Source organism: Camellia sinensis, chromosome 12 (assembly GCF_055761805.1).
Source record: "Camellia sinensis isolate YWXY chromosome 12, ASM5576180v1, whole genome shotgun sequence".
Lineage (NCBI taxonomy): Eukaryota > Viridiplantae > Streptophyta > Magnoliopsida > Ericales > Theaceae > Camellia > Camellia sinensis.
This window is the reverse complement of record NC_138972.1, coordinates 59,315,933-59,340,412: the sequence shown is the minus strand read 5'-3', so window position 1 is coordinate 59,340,412 and position 24,480 is coordinate 59,315,933. Positions and strand designations below refer to the sequence as shown.

At 32.9% G+C, this 24,480-nt stretch overlaps 1 protein-coding gene and 1 long non-coding RNA gene across 7 annotated transcripts; both read right to left on the bottom strand.

Moving 5' to 3' along the window:
* Window positions 1-5,988: 5,988 nt before the first annotated feature.
* LOC114263190 (protein argonaute 4A) lies at window positions 5,989-22,399 on the bottom strand. 6 transcript variants are annotated; one of them, XR_003629561.2, is made up of 23 exons: window positions 22,169-22,399; window positions 19,978-20,223; window positions 19,664-19,869; window positions 19,335-19,571; window positions 19,109-19,245; window positions 18,923-19,020; window positions 18,741-18,838; window positions 18,446-18,608; window positions 18,219-18,335; window positions 18,028-18,135; window positions 17,806-17,868; window positions 17,583-17,696; window positions 17,254-17,422; window positions 17,053-17,165; window positions 16,842-16,979; window positions 16,540-16,670; window positions 15,912-15,977; window positions 13,354-13,417; window positions 13,135-13,246; window positions 12,902-13,048; window positions 12,291-12,385; window positions 12,163-12,194; window positions 5,989-6,389 (listed from the first exon to the last, which is right to left on the bottom strand). XR_003629561.2 is itself a non-coding variant. In XM_028203699.2 (23 exons), exons 2-23 carry the CDS (start codon window positions 20,218-20,220, stop codon window positions 6,214-6,216), a joined length of 2,754 nt encoding a protein of 917 aa, XP_028059500.1. In that variant the 5' UTR covers window positions 20,221-20,223; window positions 22,169-22,399; the 3' UTR covers window positions 5,989-6,213. The 6 variants fall into 6 exon arrangements, 4 of the variants coding, with proteins under 4 accessions (XP_028059500.1, XP_028059501.1, XP_082754831.1 ...); XR_014346469.1 differs by having other exon boundaries at window positions 19,978-20,228; window positions 22,169-22,396; XM_028203699.2 differs by having other exon boundaries at window positions 12,975-13,048.
* On the bottom strand, window positions 8,093-10,921 carry LOC114263192 (uncharacterized). The gene is made up of 2 exons (XR_003629562.2): window positions 8,850-10,921; window positions 8,093-8,416 (listed from the first exon to the last, which is right to left on the bottom strand). It is a non-coding gene; the product is annotated as an uncharacterized LOC114263192 (long non-coding RNA).
* Window positions 22,400-24,480: the final 2,081 nt, after the last annotated feature.

The window sequence follows — 24,480 nt, the reverse complement described above, 5'->3', positions numbered from 1 at the left end:
ATTAGTCATATAAATAAAAAATAATAATATTTTCGTCTCTTTTACATTAACATATACATTATCTTGTTTATTTTTCCGCCTTTGATAGTATTAGTTTGTCCCTTTAATCTATCTAAAAAGGAAATCGGTGTCATCATGTTAAAATTATAAAATTTATTGTATTTTTTTTAAAATTTAATTATATGATAAATCAATGTAATTTATTCTAAATTGCATGATAAATTAACCTTTAATTCGTAAAATATAATTCAATTCTTAAAATTAATTTTTTAAATTTAATTTCTAAATTATTTGATTCTTTCTAATGTCATCCAATTGGTAATAAAAATCCAATTTCTCAATAAAATCATGCTCTTCACCCCCATCGGATTATTTTCAACCTACATAATTTCAATCTTGCCTTTCCCATGTACCCCTCCCTCACACTTTTGTGGCCATCGTAGATAGCCAATTGAGAAGACTATAGCTTCTTAACAAGTTCTTTAAAAATTTATCTAAGATCTTTAATTTTGAATTCATCAAAAAAGTTTTAGCTTTTTCTAGATGAATGCTTGACAAGGATGTATTTATCCTAAACTTGTTAGGCCCAAATAAATGACGAATAAATGAGCAATTGTTGATATAAGAGTGTTTTGGAAAGTTGATTAGAAGTTGGCTTTTTGTTTTTGTTTTTTTTTTTTTTGACTTTTTTGTAAGTAAAAAATGTGAGAGGTGATGTAACCTAAAATGGGTAAAAAAAATTAAAAGTTGACTTTTAACCAGCTTTCTAAAGTGCCCCGTAATAGCCTATGATAGACAAACATTAAGACATACAATATTTGTACCTTAGGAAATGACTTGAAAGTGTTAACCATGAAAGATTTCTCAAATTATCCTAAAAATTTCAGATTTGATCGAGCTAGGATTAGAGATTGAGGATCATTAAGATATGCTTGGATCATGAATTTGCTAGATATTTAGACAGGAAAAGAAAAAATATTGATGAAATTTGAATAAAATATAATTATATTACACCACTTTTCTTTTCTTTTTTTTTTTCTCAAATTTATAATCCAAAATATAATCTTAGAGAACTTATGACAAGACTAGGTGGATTAGTACGAGTAAGAGTAGTGATTTCGAATTTATTTTGTTTAATGAAAATTTCTTTAATTTTCAAGATTGGTGGCAAAAAGGTCAACTTATGCTTTCTTATAAAAGGAGGGATCCCAGTTCCAATTTGTACAAAAAGGATTCACTAGAGATGCTCTCAATCATGTTTCCATGCATATCATCATTCCATCTTCAAAGCATACACCCAAGTAAAAAATTAAAATAAAAAATAAAAAAATCTATCCACAAAAGTGAAAAATAAAAAGAGACAAAGAATTACACCGATCTCCATGAAATTTGGAGATTGTATAAATAACTTCACAATTTTAACTAATTACATTAACATTTTTTTTAGTTAGATTAAAAGGGATAGAGACTAATGCAAATAAATAGTATGAACAAACGTGAATAAATAATATATGTATATATATTTCAATATAAAAGAGATAATAATATTATTTTTTTTTATTTATATGACTAATGAATTATTGATAAAAAAAATAAGCTAAGTGTTTTGTTATTTAAAATCTTAAAGGAACCTACTATAATTTTGTCAACTGTGTGACTTGATGTATTTTTTCTAAACCTCATATGAGTGTAATTTACGATAAAAAAAAAAAAAGTAAATGAAAAGGAGACATTTAAGGGATGACCTCGTTTGAGAACAAGTTATTTTAGTAACTTTTTAACTTTTTTGCTAAAATATGAGATAAAAAAATTAGTATGTTTGGAATTATTTTTTGATTTTTTTTACGAAAACATGTGTAAAAAATAAAGAGTAAAAGGAATCTTTGACTTTTTAGTATAGCTTACGGGCTTTTTGATTTTATTAGTAACTTTTTAGCTTTTAGGCTAAAACTGTTACATACCAAACAAGACCTTAGAATGAGATAGAAGCCCAACCACCATACCAAAATAACCAAGCATAAGGTTTCGTTTGGAAAGAGGGTTGGGCTAATTTAGTTTACAAAAAAATAAAATAGGTTAAAAAGTCAAAATGTCGCATTTAAATTATAATCATTTTATTTTTTTTCTCACAACCATCATATTCAAACTAAAAAAAGCCAAAAGATTACCCAAGTGAAAAAAAATTTAGTCAGACTAAATTAATCAAAAAATCAAAAAAGTCGAACTAAATTAGCTCTTTGTAAATGAAAGTTTAATTATTGCAAGACTTCAAAATAAATTACAAGCAAAAGTATAGTGATTGGCAAGATATCTAACAAGGCCCACTTGGGTGTTTGTAGTTCTTTGTCCATTTCCCTCAAATCCAATGCGCTAGGGTAAACATACATAAGTCCACTATAGGCTTGAAGCCTATTCTATCCTTTTCTTCCATTCCCAAGCAGTACAATGAAGCTAGCAATAACCACAAAAGTTAGCCACAAGACAAAACAGAGACAATTATAATAAGCAAAAGTGATATTAACCCAACTTGAAGATAGCCACTCTGAAAGCTTAGTGAGATCAGAAATGAGTAAAGTTGCAAAAACTAACAAATTTTATGTTTTAAAAAATGAAGTTAATCATTGATATGGCACTTAACACATTATTGAAGCAAGTCCTATTTTATATTACAAAATTTCTTTATTGCATAACATATCAATTAGTTAGAAAATTTTGTAATATTTATTAATTTATATAACATTTTCTCTTATATAAAGCACTAAGCATGGAGAATGGGATGAAGGAAATGATCCTTGTCGCAATCTTTCTTTTCTTTTCTTTTTTCATAAAGGAAGATTGATTGAAGCTTGATGGTGCCTACTCCAATGGTGTCAAAGAATCAGCGAAGAAGTGGTTAGTTGGTGGGTTTTGAAAACTAAAGCTCCCAATAACACTCCACCACAAAAAAAAAAAATAAATAATAATAATAAGAAGAAGAAGAAGAAGGTAAATTATACAAACATCCCTAATGTTTGAAAAAAATCATTAAGTTTTACAAATTTAGCATTATTACATTATACTTTTTTAACTTTTTAATTCATATAATATTTAATTCATTTTTATTAAAATTTCGTTAGTTATATAGATGGAAAAATAAAGTTAGGTTACAACTAAAAAGGTCACTGTTGTTCTATCAGATCAAATACTTAGGCCTTGTTTGGTTTGTGTTTCCCAAAAATTTTTGGAAAAAATTCTCTACAAATAAGTTTTCAAAAGTAATCAAACCAAACAAATTTTTCCAAAAAAATTTCTCAAAACTTGTTTGGTTTACAAATTTTCTAAACAAATCTCTCTCTCTTTCATACACATCAAATCAATCACTTTTTTCAAAACTCTCTCTAAAAATAATTTTCTAAAATATTTTTTTAAAAACAACCAAACCAAACAACTTTTCATACTTTTTATCTCTAAAATTCATCTCCCAAACTCAAACCAAACATACGTTTAATCTTTTTCTCACCACACCCTATGGTGTGATTACAAGACCACTGTGTCTTCACACCACCTACATTAAGGGGTTGTTTGGAATGACCTAAATAAGTACACTTTTTGTCTTTTTATGAAAAGATGTGCAGAAAAGTAGAGACGTGATATGAAGGAAAAAAGATAAAAAGATAAAAAGATAGATTATTTTGATATCGCCAAACTTGACCTAATTCCAGTTCGTTAGCCTTACTAAATGGAAGGTTAGTGTACTTATGCCATATAATTGTAAGATTTGTTATACTTTTTATAAATTTCAAGAAATATTAGTATGATAGATCACCCAAACTAATAATAATCAAAATTTGAAAAGACAAATGAAAGGATGGCATAAGGTGGTTGGTTGGAGAGACTGTAAGGGATAGCAACAGGATGGAGAAATTCTATTTTCATATATCTAATTAGCTCAAAGCATACACTTAATAAAATATTAATTTAATGACAATTATATCTTAAATAAAAATGACCATAATAGACATCCAACAACACCCATAATATAATACGGAAAAAAAATTTGTACACATCTTTTAAGAATAAAAAAATCTCAATGTACACCTTTTGATTTAAAAAAAAAAAATTAAGTCCTAATTTTTTAATTGTTGTCACTTTGCTTGAACAAACAATCCAGTTGAATACCATGCTCCATTTTGTTCGGCGATGAAGAACACATGGAGAAAGTCTTGAACAAACAATTCAGTCAAAAACCCTGCTGCATTTTGTCCAGTGATAAAGAACACAGTAAGAAATACAAATTTTGATTTGAAACCCCATATCACTGGCTGACATTTCAGTGGGGTTGGTGACTCAATAATCCAATCACAAAAAAGACCCCAAAAAAAAAAACTAGAGAAAACTCTTATTAAGCATATCTTCTTTCACAAAATCTTCAACTAAGCAACAGCCAGGGTTCTATCAAAGTTACCAACCAAAAGAGGAGAGAGAGAGAGAGTACCAATCTTAAATACTAGTACATAGCACTGTTTGCTTTTGATTATTAACATAAGGTTCCACATTTTTCACTCAATTTTATCCCAGGTATTTTATTTCATATATTTACAACCAAATGAGAGTGTTAAAAGCAGATAAATACAAAACCGAAGAAATTCTTCAAATTCGGAAACTAATACTCAATATTTTATTTTATTTTTTTGGAAGTTATTTGTCAAAATAATACAATTTATTCGGTAGTTATGTTTCGAACTCAATCTATTTTTTCGAAAACCCAGTGCCGAAGGCCCCAAACCATCACTCACAAGACCCAAATCGAATGTTTTATTGCCAAAAGAGTCCACAAAGATCCAAAAATGATAAATGCAATAACAAAATGATAAATGTAAAAGATTTCTTACCTTCAACACTATTTTAGAGGATTTACAATAGTCTTTAATGGAGGTCTTCTATGCAAGTCTTCAATGGTGAAAATTTCACTTCAAACCAAAATCTTTTTCAAGGGCGTGGGTGGGTCAATGTAGAAGTAGGGTCAATCAAAAGTGTGTGACAAGAATATTAGTGGTGTGTGTATAATGGTTATATGTGAATGGTGTAATTGTTACTTTAAATGTATAAATTAAGAAAATTAATTGATAATCAAATTAATAGGTATGTGTATTAAAAAAAGATTTGCCTTGAGCTAATTTGGTGTGTGACCCAACAAGATGGCATCTCCATTTCTTCTTCTCTGTTTTTTTTTTTTTTCTAATTCAAATTCAAGAACCAAACACAATGTAAAAAACTCCAAACTCCAAACTCCATAATTTTTCCTAATGACAACCTTTGCGACTATTTGGTAGAAATTATATAAATTGCTTACATTTTAACATCTTCGTGTTAAAATCTCCCCACTGCTGATGGTATAAGCTCCAAATTCAGGTAAAAAAGCTCCATACTTCTTTCGCACCTACTGGATAAAAATAAAAATAAAAATAAAAATAGAAATTCTATTTTTTTCTTTTTTAGGGTTAATTTGACAATTATTTTTACATTAACATTTGTTGCTTTATAAAAATAACTTTATTCTACATTTCACCAACTTTTCACACATTTCCTTTTGACGTTCCAAATTTCTTCCCAAATCCATGAACCAAACATAACCTCAGTGAATTTTTCATTTTTTTTTTAAAACTTTCAAAGGCAAAAGAGTTTAACATAATTAAAACAAAATTCACTAGAGACTAAACTTAAACCAAAAAACAAATTCCCACAAGAATTGGAATACCAAAAGCATAACAAAGACCCCAATGTTATATCATGAATTTGTATAGAAATTTGAAAAGAGACGAGAAAAAAAATAATAAAAAACAAACAAACAAACAAACTTATATTTCATTTATATTTCACTCACATTTTTTCTTTTCTTTTTCAAATCCCTACTTAAAACCACCATCCACAAAAAAACAAAACTCATCATCAATGTTTCCAGAAACTAAACAAAGGATAATTGCATATGCACAAAACAGGTAGACAACATAACCCAACAAAAAGTGTTCATACATTAAAAGAAGCTCACACAACCAGAACCCAAATCTTACATATTAACATCAAACAAGATTTCATCCTTGGAAAGTTCTTCCCTAATCACAACCACTACCATAACTTAAAACCTAGTAGCACAATAAACATACTAGTAAGTAGTAACACAACATATACATATCTGCAGCACAGAGTAGTAGACTTTTGGGATTTTACCAAACATCAGCAGAAAAACATAGAACTGCACACATTGCTATGCAACTTGGGCAGCTCTGGTACTGGAGGACCGCCAACAGATGTGAGACCTCCGTGACTTGAAGATGTTTCAGACATATCCTCAAACTTCATAAACAATGAAATTTGTGTAGCTGCCAAGTGCGCATAACGGATCGGTGCAACTGCAAGAAGCAGAGTTTAAACTTCTAAACAAACAAAATAATTGTAGCAAACAAATTAAAATTACTTTCATAGCACCCTCAACACCAATTATAAGTTCTCCGGGATGAGAAGGATAATTATGTTATTACAATGTGCAGATTAGGACCAAACATGCTTGCGTTCTGAGAGCGCACATGCACTTGACGACAAAGTAACCAAACCAAACCAAACTAAGCCTTGTGTTTCAATCAATATGAAAAACACCCGAAGACAGGCACGTCGTGATATTAGGATTCATGTTCATATGGGCCACCAGTATTTACTCGCATATCGATATTAGGATTCATGTTCATAAGGAATCAAACAAAAAATTTTACGTGCAGATTGGCAGCAAGTATACCTAACACACAACTCTCCTGCTTTATTTGGGCTACAAACTATTTTCTTGCTTTCGGTATAAATTAATATATTGGGAAAGACTCACATTTGCAGAAGGCAATAATAAAATTTCAGGAAAAGGAGACAGTCAGTTAACTACCATATTGGGTGGTGTAATTCAATTTTCCTGAATTATTTCATACTAAATGCAGTACAAAATTGAATTGAATGATAATGGCAGGTTAGATTGAGTGTTCAATATGACCCAAGTTAGTCTATTGTAAAACCAAACCAAACCAAACCAACTCGAACCAAACTTTAAGTCCCATCAAATGGGGTCGGCTACAAGAATACTTCTCCAAGCGGCCCTATCAAAAGTCATTTCATTAGTCAAATTAAGTAGACCCATATCTCTATTTACAACGCTAGCCAACGTTAATCTAGGCCTACCCTATCCCCTAACACTTCCATCTACCGTTACAACATCGCATCTCTTCACTACTGCCTCTGTTGGCCTCCGTTGAATATAACCAAACCATCTCAATCGATTCTCTCTCAACTTGTCTTCTATCGGTGCTACTTCTACTCATTCTCGAATACACTCATTCCTAATTCTGTCTTGTCTAGTCTTGCCACACATCCACCTTAGTATCCTCATCTCAGCCACCCTCATTTTATCTACATGTTATTTCTTGATTAACCAACACTCCGTCCCATACAACATCACTGGTCTAATAGCCATTATATAGAACTTACCTTTTAGTCTAGTGGGTATTCGTTTATCGCACAGTACCTCAGACGCACTTCTCCACTTACACCATCCCGTCTTAATCCAATGGGTCACATCCGCATCAATCTCCCCCGCTGTTGTGATAATCGACCCTAAATAATGAAAATGTTCACTCTTAGGCAGTTTTTGGTTTTCAATCTTCACTTCTCCTCTGTTTTCATTGTTACTGTTACTAAATTTACACTTTGTGTATTCTGTCTTAGTTCTGCTTATCCGAAATTCTTTATATTCAAGAGCTTTTCTCCAAATCTCCAACTTTGTGTTAACTCCTTCTCTAATCTATCCACTAGCACGATATTGTCTATAAAAAGCATACACCATGGCACGCCGTCTTGAATATTTCTCATCAACTTATCCATAACTAAAACAAAAAGATAAAGACTTAAGGTAAATCTTTGGTATAACCAAGGTTGTTAAGATCGGGATCCTACTCAGGATCATTTTGGAGGTCTGTCGGATCGGATCGTAGGATCGGATCGAGAATCGTAAGATCCTACTAAAATGATAAAAAAATGCAATAATTTTTATATGATTAAGTAACACTATCAAAATATATATAGAATAAGTCCCAAGAAAAGAAATATAGCAATTCAAGGTAGCATTCAAACATTTTTTTTCAAAAAAAAGAAGTCAAAAACATAATAAAGGCAAATACTAACACTTGCACACCATTGTCATTGTTTCTTAATAAAAACAAAACAAACTAATGAAGAAAGAACAAATAAAAGACTAAAATAAGTTATTATGGTCGCCGAAATTATAATCATTATTGCCACAATCAACATTAATCATTGCCACATCACCACCACCGCCATCATCATCATCATCATCATCATCATCACCGACATTGAGAGTTTGAAGCTTCACCATTCTAGAAATCTGAGGAGGAACAGAACCAAATATAAAATTTGAATTGAAATCCAAATGTTCAAGTGATCAACACGTCATTCATACAAATATATATATATATATATATATCATATACAATTTATAGAAACAAAAAATAATAATAATAATAAGAGCAAAAAAAAACAAAAACAAACAAAAACAAAGAACAAATTCAGTATATACATAATATACAAAATTAGAACAAAATGAGAGCAAGAAGAAAGAAAAATAACAGCAGCTGAGCAATGAAAAAGCAGATCAATGAAAAGAAAGGAAGAAGAGCTGCGTAGTGAAGAAAGAAAAAGAAGAGAAGATCGAAAAGAGAGGAAGATTCAAAGACAAAGAAGAACAGCGAAGTGAGAGGAAGATTCGAAGAGAGAGGAAGATGCGAAGAAGAAGAAGAAGAAGAAGAAGAACAACGTACCTGGTTTGTGGCTGCAAAATCTGAAATTTGTTGTTGAATTTCTCTTTCCCCAAGTTGTACTGCCCTAATCGCAAGTCTGCTTGCTTTGTTTCTCTGCCTCTCTTTTTTTTGCTCCTGATTTTGCTTTCAAGTTGAGAAAAAACCCTTCAAATCTGGATCGCATGGAGTCACGATCCAGATACGATCCCACCAATCCCAACGATCCTTTCACGATCTTGATTTGGGGTCGATCCAAAGCACGAGTCGGATCGAATGATGTATATTGGATCGTAGGGATCATACGATCCGGATCGCGATCTTAACAACCTTGGGTGTAACCCTACAATAATAGGAAATTCATTCGTCTCTCCAGCAGGCGATCTAATAATGGTCACCACCCTTTCATACATGTCCCTAATCACGTCAATGTAACCTTTTGTCACCCCTTTCTTCTCTAACACCCACCATATTATATTTCGGGACACTCTATTATATGCTTTCTCAAAATCGATAAACATCATATGAATGTCTCTTTTCTTTTCTTTTCTTTATACGTTTTTATTGCTCTCCTCAAAAGATAGATCGCTTCCATTCTTGACTTACCAAACATAAATCCAAATTGATTCTCTGACACCTCTATTATATCTCGCAATCGGCATTCTATCACCCTCCTCCACACTGTCATTATATGACAAATTAGCTTGATTCCTCTATAGTTGTTGCAATTCTAGACATCTCTTTTATTCTTATAAATTGGCATTAAAATACTTTTTCTCCACTCATCTGGCATGTTCCTAGTCAACAAAATTTTGCTAAACCACCTAGTCAATCAAGCTAAGTTTCAATAGGGATATCATTGGGTCTTAAAGCCTTATTTGATTTCATCTTCTTCAGTGCAATCTCTACTTCAAAGTTCTTAATCCTACGATAGAACCTATAATCTTGGTGTATCGTATTACTGGTTATTTCTTCTCATATTGTTGTACTTTCATGTTCCTCATTTAATAGTTTCTGAAAATAATTCTTCCATCTTTCCTTATCTCTTCATCCTTCACCAATACCTTAGAATCCTCACTCTTGATGCATTTAACTTGATTAAAATCTTTTGGTTTCCTCTCCCGTATCCTATTAAATTTGTATACCCTCTTCTCTCCCTCCTTACTATCTAGTCTAGTGTATAGGTCATCATAAGCTTTCAACTTAGTCTCTCTTACTACTTTCTTGACCTCCTTATTAGCCAATCTATAGCTCTTAAAGTTTTCCTCAGTTCTATCATTCTGCTACTTTTTAAAGCACTCTTTTTTTTGCCTTAACTACCGCTTGAACCTCTTCCCTTCACCACCAAGTTTCCCAAGAGCTGGGTCCTGTTCCTTTCCACTCTCCAAGCACTTCCCTTAAGATTCTCCTCATACAATTGGTCAGTGAGTTTCACATATTGTTAGCATCATCTTCCAAGTCCCAAGTACCTTCCTTATCTATTCTATTCTTAAATATTTCTAGTTTATCCCTTTTTACGTCACACCATCTCATCCTACGACGCCCCCATCATTCCTAGCTTGGTATTGTGCTCTAAAACATAAATCTAGTACCAAAATCCTATGCTGAGAGGCCAAGCTCTCTCTAGGAATCACCTTATAATCATTACATTTTAAGCGGTCCACTTTTCTCACTAAGAAGTAATCTATTTAGCTCTTAACTGACTCACTATTAAAAGTTATTAAATGGTTCTCCCTCTTCTTATACATTGTATTGGCCACCACTAGGTCAGAAGCCAACGCAAAATCTAAGATACTCTCTCCAGCCTCATTTCAGTCACCAAAACCGTATCCACCATGCACCCTTTCATAGCCTAGTTTATCTATGTCTACATGGCCATTAAAATCTCCACCTATAACTAGGTTCTCTCCTACGTAAGGTTTTAAAAAACAGCTGCAACCGTTACATAACGGTTGTGATGGTTACCGCCATCCGTTACTTGCAATGTGACTGAGATTCACAAGTGTGTCGTCCGTAGCTATCGTAACGGTGCGTAACGGCCTGTTACGTAATGGTTCCTAACTCTTCTTTCAAAAAAACGCACACAAAAAAAAAAACTAAAATGGGGGAAGAGGGATAGAGAGAGAAGAGGTAAGATGGAGGAGCAAGAGATAGAGAGAGAAGAGAGAAGATAAAGAACATGATATTGATTTGTTAAAGCTGTAAGACCTATGTTATTTTATTTAGCTGCTATCACTCAACCATTTTGTTTGTGTGTCTATCTATATATTGTTTGAAAAATAATAATAATAATAATAATAATAATAGTAAGTGTAGTCATTATCTATTTGGCTTGATTAAAATATGTATATATATATTTAAGCTCTTATTCTCTTACTTTTGTCATTGTTTATCTTATATATAATAGTTAGTGATTGATTTTTTATATAATATAAAGTCATTAATTATTAAAATAAAATATAAAAAACTCAGTTTATAGTGATTTAAAAATATAAAATATATTGGATCATACTTAAAAATTTACAAAAATTGGTCAACATTTATTTTAAAACCCAATAAATATGATTATGGAAAAAAAATATGCATATCGATAAGTTTTTTTCAAATTGTGTGAAAAATAAAAAAATTCACGGTTCCGATTACCGCAACCGTTACGCTATAGCTTTTACACCCCGCAACCGCCACCGCTATTGTTACGGCGACTGCAACCGCTTTTTAGAACCTTACTCCTAGGAGTATCTCCTATAAGATCTCATCCATTTGCTCCCAAAAACCCCTCCTAGTCTAATCATCTAATCTTACTTGAGGGTCGTATACACTAATAACGTTCACTATATTCCCTCCAATAACTAATTTAACTAACATAATCATATCCCCCTTCCCTAATGAACGCCACTACATTTTCCACAAGACCCTTGGCAGTTATAATTCCTACCCCATTCCTACGTCTATCCTTACCACGATAATACAGTTTAAAACCGGTATCCTCAATTTCCCTAACTTTCTCACCCATCCACTTAGTTTCTTGTACGCAAGCTATACTAACTCTCCTCCTAATCATAACATCTACCAATTCCATCGGCTACCTAACACACAATCCTGTGCCTTACCATTAAATAACTAATAACAAGCATGCCTTTATCAGAGACAGTGCCTAAGCTAGACCCAGACAATATTCAAGGTGCACCAGATTGCTCAGATGGGGCAAGGCAACATGCCTTCATTGAGCATAGGTAAATTCAATAATTTTCATATTCAAGAAAGGTAAACCTATTTACACCAACTCAGATATTTGCCGACAAAATTAACTTTGGTTTTGCCCAAAACTATAAATTACCTATGGATATGGCAGTGGTGCTCCTTTGATACCTGGGAAAACAGATAAGTTCTAGCAGTCATTCCGTTACAAAAAATTTATGTAGGGAAAAGAGAGGGGGGTTGGGGGGAAGACAAAGATCAACTTACACATATGACAGAGAATGAACAAGTTCTTGTAGATCATCAACAGAAAAACCAATCTCATCAAACAGAATATGGTAATGAGTTGGCCTTGTTGTGCCCTAGAAAATGAAACAAGAGATAATTGTATTAGAAAACATAAGTACAACAAATGTGAACGATACAAAAACAATTTGATAGGAACTTCAAATATATGCACACAAAAAATGTAAAGTTGGATGGATCATACAGGCACCAATATCAATAAATTTAAAGGTGCCATATGGGAGCTTCTATTTCCACACATTAAATTATCCTAGTTCACACACTTTTTTTTTATTCAGAATTCAACTTTCGAACGACACTTTATGATTCAGCTATATCTTGGTTTGAAAGTTGATTTTCAAACCATGTAATGTTCTTTGGAAATCAACTTTGGAACGAGAAATGGTGTGCGAACTGAGAAAGTTGTGAAAATAGAAGCTCCTGTGTCAAAAGGCACACAATTGAAGCATATCACTCAACAATAGCAATGAGAAACCATGTGATAACTCTTCTAGCAAGTTTAGTAGAAGAGAAATAGGACTAATATGTGAATCCATGTGACTCTCCAGGCATTCCTCGCATATGAATATTACCTCCAAGGTTCCAAAACAGGGCAAATTTATTTAAAAGCAGCCATATACATGTGAGCTTAATGTGAAAACTCACTATCATCCCAGCATGTGCACACATGTAGAAATCAAAGTTATGAGGATGACACACTTCTTTATCAATTACGGTTCCTGCACGAATCCACAACAAAGAACCGCATCAATATACAAAATGATCTAAACTAAAACTTTCTCCAAAAAGATGTATAGATGCTAACCAGGAGGAACATTATCTGGAGATCCAGCTTGGAAAAACTTAGTGTGGTGGTTCTTTTGGGCAATAATGACAGTAAACTTTGGGGACCAATTCTCATCAAGGAACTTACAGGCCTACCAAAAACAAAAACAAAAAAAGGAGTAAATATGAAAGGAAAATTATAATTGTAGTTGCTTCATTGACATGCTATATTAGAGGGGCATCATCATAGCAAGACAACCTCAATGATTTGATCCAGCTCAATGTTCAAAACTTGATTGAACTGGGACTCACTTACTCCATCCCTAAGTCAAACACATTAAAAAACAATGCAATTATAATTAGCGCCATTAGCAATTTAGGAGGCAAGAGAAATGACCATTCATAATCCACATGTTTTGAGTGACCAAACATTAAAACATTACTCATCAAATTAATGATAATGACAACGATCATGATGATGAGGATGCAGAGTTTCTATTATGCCAACTGAACGGATTTGACATAAACCATATATACAACAATGGAAGCTTTAAGTCCACCAAGTTCAATAGAGACTTTGCAACGTTTCCCTCAACCTTCTTCTATAAATGGATATTACAATATTTCAATCATAACCTTGTTTCTAGTTTGTAATAACCTGATGTCTCCAAAGTTACTGAACAAATGAACAGATCTAATTATTAAAAACAGAATTTTTTTCCTCCGAATATATACTACGATTCAGTGGTGGGCACCATGAAGCCCTATGTTATTTTCATTTTTTCGAGATATGATAACCTTTTTATTATATCCAATAACTCTTCTTGCCACCACAACTCCTGACAGTGCCAACACTGCTCTTCTTGCAACCATCTTTGTTCCCCCTACGACCATCAGGCCTCCTCTCACTCAAAGGAGGCATTAACACTTGCTCACCAGGAAAGGAAGACCCAAAAAACAAAACCATTGATCACACCCAAAACAAAAACAAGAGCACAAAAAAATAAAAAATAAAAATAAATAAAAACTTGATACTTACCAAATCCAAGAGGACCACAACCAGAAGGTTATGAAGATCAACAGGGATGGAAGAATAATAAAATTACAGAGGCAAAAGTGGAACAGCAAAGGAAATTGAAGAACTAAAGGCTTCAAACACGACAAACACCGGATAGAAATTGAAAATATCAAAGATGAAGATCAAAACCCAAGAGATCTCCAGTTGAAACCCTAGATCGATTGCAGTAAGACATTTTGTGTTCATTTGCATGGGAATCTTGAGGGGAAAAAAAAAGAATACCATTTTTACCTGAAGCTTAAAATAGATCCTCTAGCAAAATAGAAATAGAAGAAAGAATGTAAGTAGTGGATACTTTGGGCATGTTAGGGAGTGTTTATACTTAAAGAGCGAAGTGTTTAGCAACTGGGCCAGCTTTCACAATTGTGCTATTTTTGAGTAGTTTATTAATTTGGACCCCTAACCAAGCAAATGTTCTTCACATCTAGTAATCTTTCTAGATCTTCCATGTGTTGTGTTTCTAGGGGAAGAGAAGCGAAGGAAAAATAAAGGTGAAGACAAAGAAGACAATGGGAGAGTCTAACTACTATCCTCCTTTAGTTTCTGTCAGGTGCAAATGATGTAGTCATTAATTAAATCATTTTAGAAGTCTGATAATGACTCAAGGGTTATGAGACAGATGAAACTAAAACGTAGTCAAATGTCAAGCAAAGCATGAAAGTCCTGTAATAATAATATAAATAAATAAAATATGACAGAAAGCTACCGTAGAAAGGCCTGACCAAGGTCAATGATTCATCAGCAAGTGGTAGTACATGTCAATGACACTGAAGAGAATGGGGTTAACTCAGTGAGGAGGAGAGACAATGGAGCACCAAAGCTCAAGTCCATAGCTCAGACCGAGATGACCTTTCAAGAAGATGGAAGTATATGTATCTTGTGATGTAAGGGAGTCTGAACTACTATTTATAGGTGTGTCACGTAACCACAACAAACTACTGAACATTTCAAGAATTCCGTTACATGCCATAATGTATTAGTTTGTTAGGATTTGTCTCAATCCTCAAGATTCTGAACACAGGCTCAATGGCGCAGCATCTCTCAATAGAACAAGCTAATGCATCCTGCCCCCCACACAGGTGCAGCGCCATGATGAAACCTCCATCTCTAACCACCACGGACCAAGCTGCAAGACCCTGGAGTCCCATAGTTCACATTGAAGCATCCAACATACTTAGGTCCTGCCTCTTGACATAGTATATAAGAGTGGTGCAGTCCAACATCCACAACAATGAGATAAGGTCACTTGTCTCAGTTAAGCACTGAGGCATGCAGTATAACTACTGCAGTTAATAAGCACGCATTGTGACCTCCCACAGTAAGCGCGCGTATATAACTACCACAGTTAATAGGCACACGTTGTGACCCCCCACAGTAATACTTAGGCGCATACAAGATCTGTCCTTGAATATCGCCTGGTTCAAGACCGAACATGCCAATTGAACGCGTGTCCGTTGAAGGCACACATGTAGGTTCATACATTGGGCACACGTCAATGGCTACATGTCCACAACACATGATGATACAGGATACATCTACAGCTAATTATTGTGACAAGTAATTTTACTTATTGTGTTACTCTAGTGAGTCATAACAGTCACTTTCCAAGCTTTAGTGGCTCATATAATTCTATTAATGGTATGTTCTAGGCTTCATCACGATTAACATTATAGCAAATAAGAACTAAGGCGAAGAAAGCATACAAAGATTCAGTTTCTAAATAAGAGATAAAACCAAACCTGAAAATTATAATTTGTGATGGCTTTCTTTGCCCTGAACTTGAATAGAAGTCCAGCAACAACTCCCTAAAATAAAAATAATAAAAAAGGACAAAGGACAAAGAAGAAGATATGCATTCAGCACTCCATATTAGAACATAGAGAAATAAGACAGAAAAACAACCACCGGAAGAAAAACCAACCGCACTTGGCTTCCTTTGCATGAGCTAATAAGCCAGCTTATGGTTTTTTTAGCCCAATAAGCTTAAAAAACTGTTTTGTCCTTTGGCATACCACAAAAGTCCAAAAAATTAACTTTTCCATAAAAATCCAAAAAGCCCATACATATTATAAAAAAAAAACAAACAAAATAAAATAAAAACAACTTTTACACGAAAAAAAAAGCCCATAACTTTTTGCATTACTATAAAGAACAAATTGCTCATTTTGCACAAAAAAAACTAAACAGCTAGCAATTTTAACAAACGTGTTAAGCTACAAAGCCATTACAAAAGCCAAAATGCCATTAAGTATGCCAAACAACGTGACTTTTTTAACTCGACTTTTTGTTTGCTTATTTTTAAGCCAATAAGCTGACTTTATGACATATAGCCAACTCCTACATCAAGCATGAAAGACAAATATGCACCTTACTATCCCAGTGTCCTCATTGTCTGCCCCACGCTTAAAAAGGGAATCAATCATTTCAACCTTCGATGACTGTGAGCGAACAGATGCTCTGTAACGTGAAATCAGTGGCCAATGCCTGGAGCTGACTACCTACACAAACAAATGAAGTACCAAAACAAAAATGAAAGAATAAACAGGTGAATGATAAAACAGTAATTTTGTACCAATCATATTTGAAATAAAACAAATTGATTTTGGCACAAAGTAAACAGTTGTATGAAAAAATAAATAAATTAATTAAATGAGGGAACAAGGACTTACTGCAGCAATAGATGGCACATCAGAGTGACCAGGGGAACCATGTGACACATCCATACCAAAGATCATGGTAGGATTGTTTGAAACCACAGGGATATTTCTTGCAGGTTCAATAGATAATATCGAATTTAAACCACCAAGCTGTAGAACGAAGTAAGGAAAATCAACAGATGAAAAATCCAGTAGAACAAAAATTAAAAAGCAAAAAGCTTACTTTGGCATTAATCTTCAATAGAAGATTGTTGAGATACTGATCATTAACTCTCATAGGTGCAAGGCATTGATTAAAAATTCCAAAATCTGCCAGGTTCTTCTTTTTCCATGGACCTTATAGATTAAATTGAACGGTGTATAAGACACAAATAAAAAATAATAGTTAATAGTTTGTGTTAAAGAAGTTATATAATGAGCCAACCATAAACATCAGAGTTCTTCCTATCAGGAAGAAGACACAGAATAAAGTGTGGTGGTCCATGAGGCAATTTTGGCATCATTTGTTCGAACATTTTCTCCACCCGAACAGGAGGTGGAGCCCGTCTAAACTGAGGGTTCTCTTCAAAAACATCAGCTGGGGGATCTATGGACTGAAAAGAAAGCATACAAAGAAATATATATTACTAAAGAGTTACTAGATTCAAGAAATACAATATTCACACAAATCAGTGAGCATATAAAGAAATATATATTACTAAAGAGTCACTAGATTCAAGAAACACAATATTCACACAAATCAGTGAAACTCACAATTCCCTTCATTTCTCCAACCCTGGCCAAATCTCTACATAGACCACGTACATCACAACGAGCGGAGAAATTTACTACAACCCAGTTCTTAATTTTTGTAGGTTCCACAAATTTCTGCAGAAGAACATAACTCATATCAGAGTCACCAACATGAACATTTAACATAACTCATATCAGAGTCACCAACATAAACATTTAGAATGAAATAAACAATATTTAGCACCTTATTATTTAAGTTCCACCGTCCATTTCGAGGCATAAGATCCTCTCCGTTGCCCAACTTCAACTGCAATAAAATAGCGATTTGATAGAGAGATTCGAAACTATCTAACCATTACATCTAATCCAAAGAAAGATCAAGGAAACATCCAGGGAAATGAGAGTTAGTTACCACTAAATCACTATAGAAAACATACAGAACAGAGAAAAACATATACTATTATACCCTTGGGGCTGACAGAACACGGCCTTCTACTTGAGTAAAATTAGCTTGAATTGAAACGCCACAGGAACGCAGCATTGGATCAGAACCATAGTTGTTGCTTTTCATTACCTGCACAGAAGCCCATGTAATGCACTGATATGAACATGGAAAGAACAATCTGTATTAGTGAGAACCAATGGAAAGAAACCTACATCAGTCAAGATCCTGATCTTTTCTTGGGGCTTTTGCCTTGATTTTTCTACCAATGATGATCTTTGATGGACAGTTAATGCCTTCGTGTAGCGTTGTAAGGAAACCAACATGCAAAGCTAGACAACATGCAGACCATTATACTCCCCTTATTATCACCAACAAAGTTAAAAGAAGTTGGCCAATAGACAAATTTAGTAGATGAGATGTTAAAAAAAAGTGTTTGTACCTCAATAGGGATGTAAGTTGGCCGTTTTGGTTTCCCAACATTAACACATGGCAAATCTGCTGAGTAGCGTAACTCTAGGTGACGATAATTAACAAAATAATCATAAACTGTCACATCAACACTTTCATTTTCATCCTTTTGTCCTCTCGTTTTCAGTGAGAACCTACCAAAAAAAAAAAAAAAACAAAGTATAATACAATTAATCAAGAAAACAACACATTCAAAAACTAAAGCAAACTCATAGAATGAAAGCCAGCATAGTTTGTACAAAAATATGACGGCAACAAAAGCTTACATCTGTTCTTTGCAAGGGCTCTCACTCAAACCTATAATTCTGTACTCCATATTAGAAGGTGTTACCTTTATCCTCAAATTTTTAAGAGTTCGTTTAGCCTGTTAAGATCAGAAAAAGTTTTCCATTAGCCAAAAGTAAATAAAATATCACCAACAGAATGCCATAAAGTGATAGCCAATTACCTTTGCCCAGTCAACCTGAAAAGGATCTCTTACACCTTGATTGGCTATGAGAAAATCAATCACTGGCCCTGGCTGTACTATTGTTGTAGTGGACCCATCTGCATATTTTTAGGGGAGAAAAAAATGGGGAAAAAATTAAAAATGATAAAGAGATGCCTAAAATTCAAGCCAAGTACAGTGACTTGCCCATGTTTAGCGATAATCCTCCTCGGGTGGCGCGAAAGCTTGAATGGAAACCTCTACACCCAAGGACACCACCTCCCAAATCTGTGAAGTTGCTCTGATTATCATGAAAAAATGATTGTCGGACAAGAAGGCAACCCCTGTATAAAACAGGTCAATTGTAAGAAAATAATACCGGGAAGTCAAAATAGAAAGAAAATGTAGCTAAATGTGCGAATTGTGAACTTACTGCTTGGAAGCATGCTGCCTTAAAATGATGTCTAAGACCCTTAAGGCTTCTTGAGAGTTCTCAGATTCTTGACCACGTAACGCACTTGCAATAGCCTGAACTGGGATTTTAGCTGCAAAACTGATCTCTACTTTAAATGTTTTGGATTGGGGCGCACGTCTTAGCCTCTTCCTGTCACTCTCATTAGGACTTCCATTCCCTCCGGGGCTGCCACTACCATTTGTTTTAGATCCAAAACTGCCCAACCACCAAGTTAAACTCCAATTGTAATGGAGAACATGTCATTTAACCTGTATTTTAACTATAATTCACGTAACTGAGCATTTTACCTTTTTGGTGAGACAGAATCAAGAACAACAGTAAATTCCATCTTATTACGTGGGAGGGCACCAACTGTGAATAAGCTCTTCTCCCCATCATAAGCAAAATCCTTTTTCCCAAGCTCAGATTCATAAGTTTCATGAACTTTGTCAATTATTTTCCTTCCAATACCCTTGCCATCAAGAGGGCGATCATCTTCATAGAATATTGAAACCTGCTCAACAAACAAAAGAATAAATAAATAAATAAAAAATAAAACCATTTCAGAACCAACAAACTCCATAAGAGAAACACTAAACCGCACTGGACGAGAGGGACTTACACAGTAGTGAAAAAAGTGCCCGGTAGCATTAGTAATACCAACTTTGAAATGATTACTGAGTAGTGATATTTTTTGTCCTTTAGATCCAGTACCAGGTCTGGCCATGGGAACACGCTTGGGCTCTGATGTTTTCTTAGTGAATTCAGGCACATCTTCTGGTTCTTGTACTCGTATGGGATCTATGTCTGGGGGAATTTCTGGTGGAGGTGGCAGCAGAACGTCTGTCTCCCCAAATGGCTCCATTTCCTATACTTCAAGCCAATAAGAGGACAATAAAATCAAATGTCATAACATTAATGAGAGAGAATCTCATAGCATCATAAAATGTGTATTGCAATTACAAGGAAAAAAAACATTCCAAAGCTATACTGAACAATCTAGAGGTATGGCTGAGACCAAATATTCATGGTAAGATCATGGAAATTTCACTACATAACCATTTTCAAGTGGTAGATGTAGCATGGTTGTAAAAAGCAAAACACAGCTATTTAAGTTAGTAGAATATTTCATCCAAATTGAGAATTATTCAACCCGTTGCCAACCCATCCATCAACATAACTAGTAGGATATTTTGGCTATTTCAAACCAACAGATTGGGCAGATTAAAAACACAAAATAGGAAAGAACACAAGGAAACATTCATACATAGTTCTTTTACAATTTCAAACAAAATTTCATATTTATTTAAATACCAACACAAAACTCAAAAATTAATCGAATGCATGGCATTATTCAAAATCATATTTTACTAATTAATGCAAAAATTCAAATTAGGAAAAAATATGAGATAAAAATATGGGGCGAGTGTCATCTTATTAACAGTGCTAGACAGATTATGTGCAAGCAACATGTAAGCAGATTGGGTGTGTTTATAAATGAATTGACTAATATTAACCCACTAGCCAACTGACCCCCCGACTTTTATTTTATCATCTAACCTGCCCAGTCTAACACACTCTTCTTCTCACAGGATAGTTTGGGTAGGTTAGAGTCAGCATGAGTCAACAAAATGGAGGTTTTTCTGCCCACCCCTACTCTCCATAACAAGTCCAGTTTCTCCATCATGGTTTCTTACACTGATCTTGTTGTGCTTTTATCAAAGCAAGTCACGTCAGAAAAATACATAACCAACAATTCAAGCTAAAAATTATAGTAAAACGCCATTAAAATCATGAGAAACTCACAAATATTTGTGAGAAATGTTACGCATTCTTCTTGTTACAACAATTTATGATTTCTGAAACGAAGTTACAACAATTTGTGATACTTACGCACCATAAAAATACATATCACAAATTGTTACATCTTCACTTAAAAACTCACAAATTGTGGGAATACTGTGGAAAAAATGTTACGTAACCTTTGCTACAAAAATTCTTGACATTGAAAGAAAAAAAAATGGGCAACAAGATGTATGTACCTTTTAAGGGTTGTATACCGCAACATCCTTAAAACAAAAATATAATTTTGGGTAAATTATATGGGTAGTCTTATATTTTGTTCTTTATATCACTTTGGTCTCTATAATTTTAATTAGCTCAATTGTGACTCTAACTTTACATTTTGTGTCAATTTAATCCACTAAATAAAGTTGTTAACATCACACGTTCCGCTTATACGTGCATTTTTCTCTAAAAAAATATAATATTTGTAATCAATTTGACCAAATTAAGTTAAAATCATAAATTCTGAGTCAAAATTTAACCAATTAAAACTACGTAAACCAAAATGACAAAACAGTCAAAATATACGACTACCGGTGTATTTTGCCCTATAATTTGACCTTTAACTTTAAACATAAGTGTGAGATTAACACAGCAAGACCGTTGCATGAAGCAGAGAAAGAATCCTCAGCCCTCTATAACCCTGTTATTGAGCTCAAAGACCATGATTGTGTAAAACCCTAAACCAAAAAACCTAGGACAGTTGAATATGGAGGTAAACAGCACATGCTGGAGTGATTCATGAAAGACCCATGAACACTGAAGCTACAAATCATCAAATTATTCACCTCCAACCCAGATCCAGATATATGAAGCAAGAATTTTCACAGAAGCAACAAAACCCAAAGAGAAAATGCAGAAAATTTGCGTAGTGTAATGTTCAAAAAGCTACTTAGAAACTAGAAGCTAAGAAAGAGAGAGACAAATTAGAGACATGAAAGAGAGAGAAAAAAACAGAGAGTTGATACCTGGAATATAGGCGAGTTGCGAAGGTTTTGGAAGCAGAAAACAAAGAGGAAATGGTAGAGAAGAGGATGAAGTAGACAAATAGTAAACAGTAATGAAAATGAAAGAATGTACTACTAGTACAACCAAACAAAAGTGGTATATACAGAGAGAGAGAGAGAGAGAGAGAGAGTAAATACTAATGTGCAGGGGTCTAAATGGCAGCGGGTGACAGTGCACCGTCACACCAGTATTCTGGGGAATTTGAATGCAATTAATAGGAGGTGTTTGGGAAGGTAGTTTTTAATTTTTTTTTTAGTATTTTTTATTAAAAGATAAAGGATAAATTATAAACATTTGGTGAATTTTCTCTTGAAATTTGAAAAATTATATTTTATCTTTTAAGATTTATATTTTCATAATAAATTGTCTTTTGATATTTTTATTTTCATACAGATTCTCTCTTAATGTTTCTCAATTTGTCATGAAAATTTGACCCTTAAGGGATAATTTGTAATTTTTCAAATCTCAGGAGAAATCTGTATTTTTACCAAATTTCGAGGGGTGTTTGTAATTTGCCCAAAGATAAATTAGTTTCAAAATTAAAAAAAATTAATAATGATCCGAACCTTTTTTTTCTCACCCCTTGACCCCCTCTCAACATAGTTAGCCAATTTTTTTTTCTTTTTTTTTTTTCTTCTCCTCCAATCACCACCCGTCACGTGTGTGTGGGGTGGTGGAGGTGGTGATTAAAGGGGGTCTCAATCATGACCCAAAAAAAATAAATCCAAATAAAATATCACACAAATCTCATAATTGCTTTATTTTTTCTCTCACAAACATCACATTCAATCACAAAAAAATCTAACTATCTTTCCAAACACAAAAAAAAAAAAATCAATAATATCCTACAACTAAAAAAACTCACTTCCTAAATACCCACATAATATAAGTTGGTTTGAAATGTGAGTTAATTTTTAAATTTTTTAATTATTTTAATTTAGGATTAAAAAAAATATTTATGATGAATTTTTTAATTTTTTTGATTTTTAAGAAAAAAATATAAGGATTACATGTTAATTTTATCTTATTAAATTAAAAGTCTATTTTATTTTTTTATTATTTTAATAAAAAAATTAAGTTTTTTTTTTCAAACGAATTTTATATTAGTTTCGAGTTTTCAGTTAAACAGCTATTGAAAAAGAAATAACAAACAAACAAAAAAACCTTTTCCCAAATACGAGGCAGTAAATGAAAATGCATTCACACATCACCATATTGCACTAACTTAAAAAGAGAGCCAAAAGTGACATTTATTATTAGGTTGGCAAATGGTAACAAAGGTTTTTTTTAACGATAATGCTACGTAACTCAAATTTTGTGGCTTAAAAGTGGCTTAAATGGCCAAAACAACGTCGTTTTGAGTACAGAACAATATAAAATGGCCAAAACGACATCGTTTTGACTATTTGAACCACTTTTGAGCCACAAAATTTGAGCTACGAGACATTTTTCTTTTTTTAATTAATGTTTTATATATCAATTAATGTATTAATTGATAATATGATATAATTTAAAATATTTTTGATATGAATAATGTTATATGTATTAGTTAGTGTATTAATTAATATATCAATTAATGATATGATATAATTTAAGAAATTTTTAATATTTGTAATGTGATTAATGAATGGAGTCAATAATAATGTCATAACTAGTGTTGGTAATTAGTGCATGTAGCACTACCGTTTTATATTTGTAATTGAATAATGTTATATGTACCAATTAATATATTAACTAGTATATTAACAAATGATGTTGCATAATTTTAAAAGTTTTAGATATTTGTAATTTGTATAATATGTGGAATCAGTAATAATGACATAACACTAGTTGGTATACTAGTATGTATATTAATGAGTGGGATCAATAATAAAATCATAATTTATATTTATCAATTTCTTTCAATCCACATGCCTTTTGAGAGATTTGGTCAAAATTCCCTCATCAACATTTATTTATTTTTGTCAATCCACATACCTTTTAAGAGATTTGATCAAAATTCTCTCATTATTATCAAAATATATATATAAATAATTATTAATACAACTATGTAAGGGTGAAACACTAGTATTATATAAGTAAAATAGAGCTTTTAATGAAAAGGCATTGGTGAAATTCAAAACATCATACTATTTTTCTAGAATTCTTATTTTTTAAATAATTAAAAAAAATTTCAAAAGGAAAGTTAATTAATCTATTTAAAAATTTAAATAGCTTTTATGCCTTAATTTACATATTTTAAAAAGATAGTTAATTAATTCATTTAAAAATT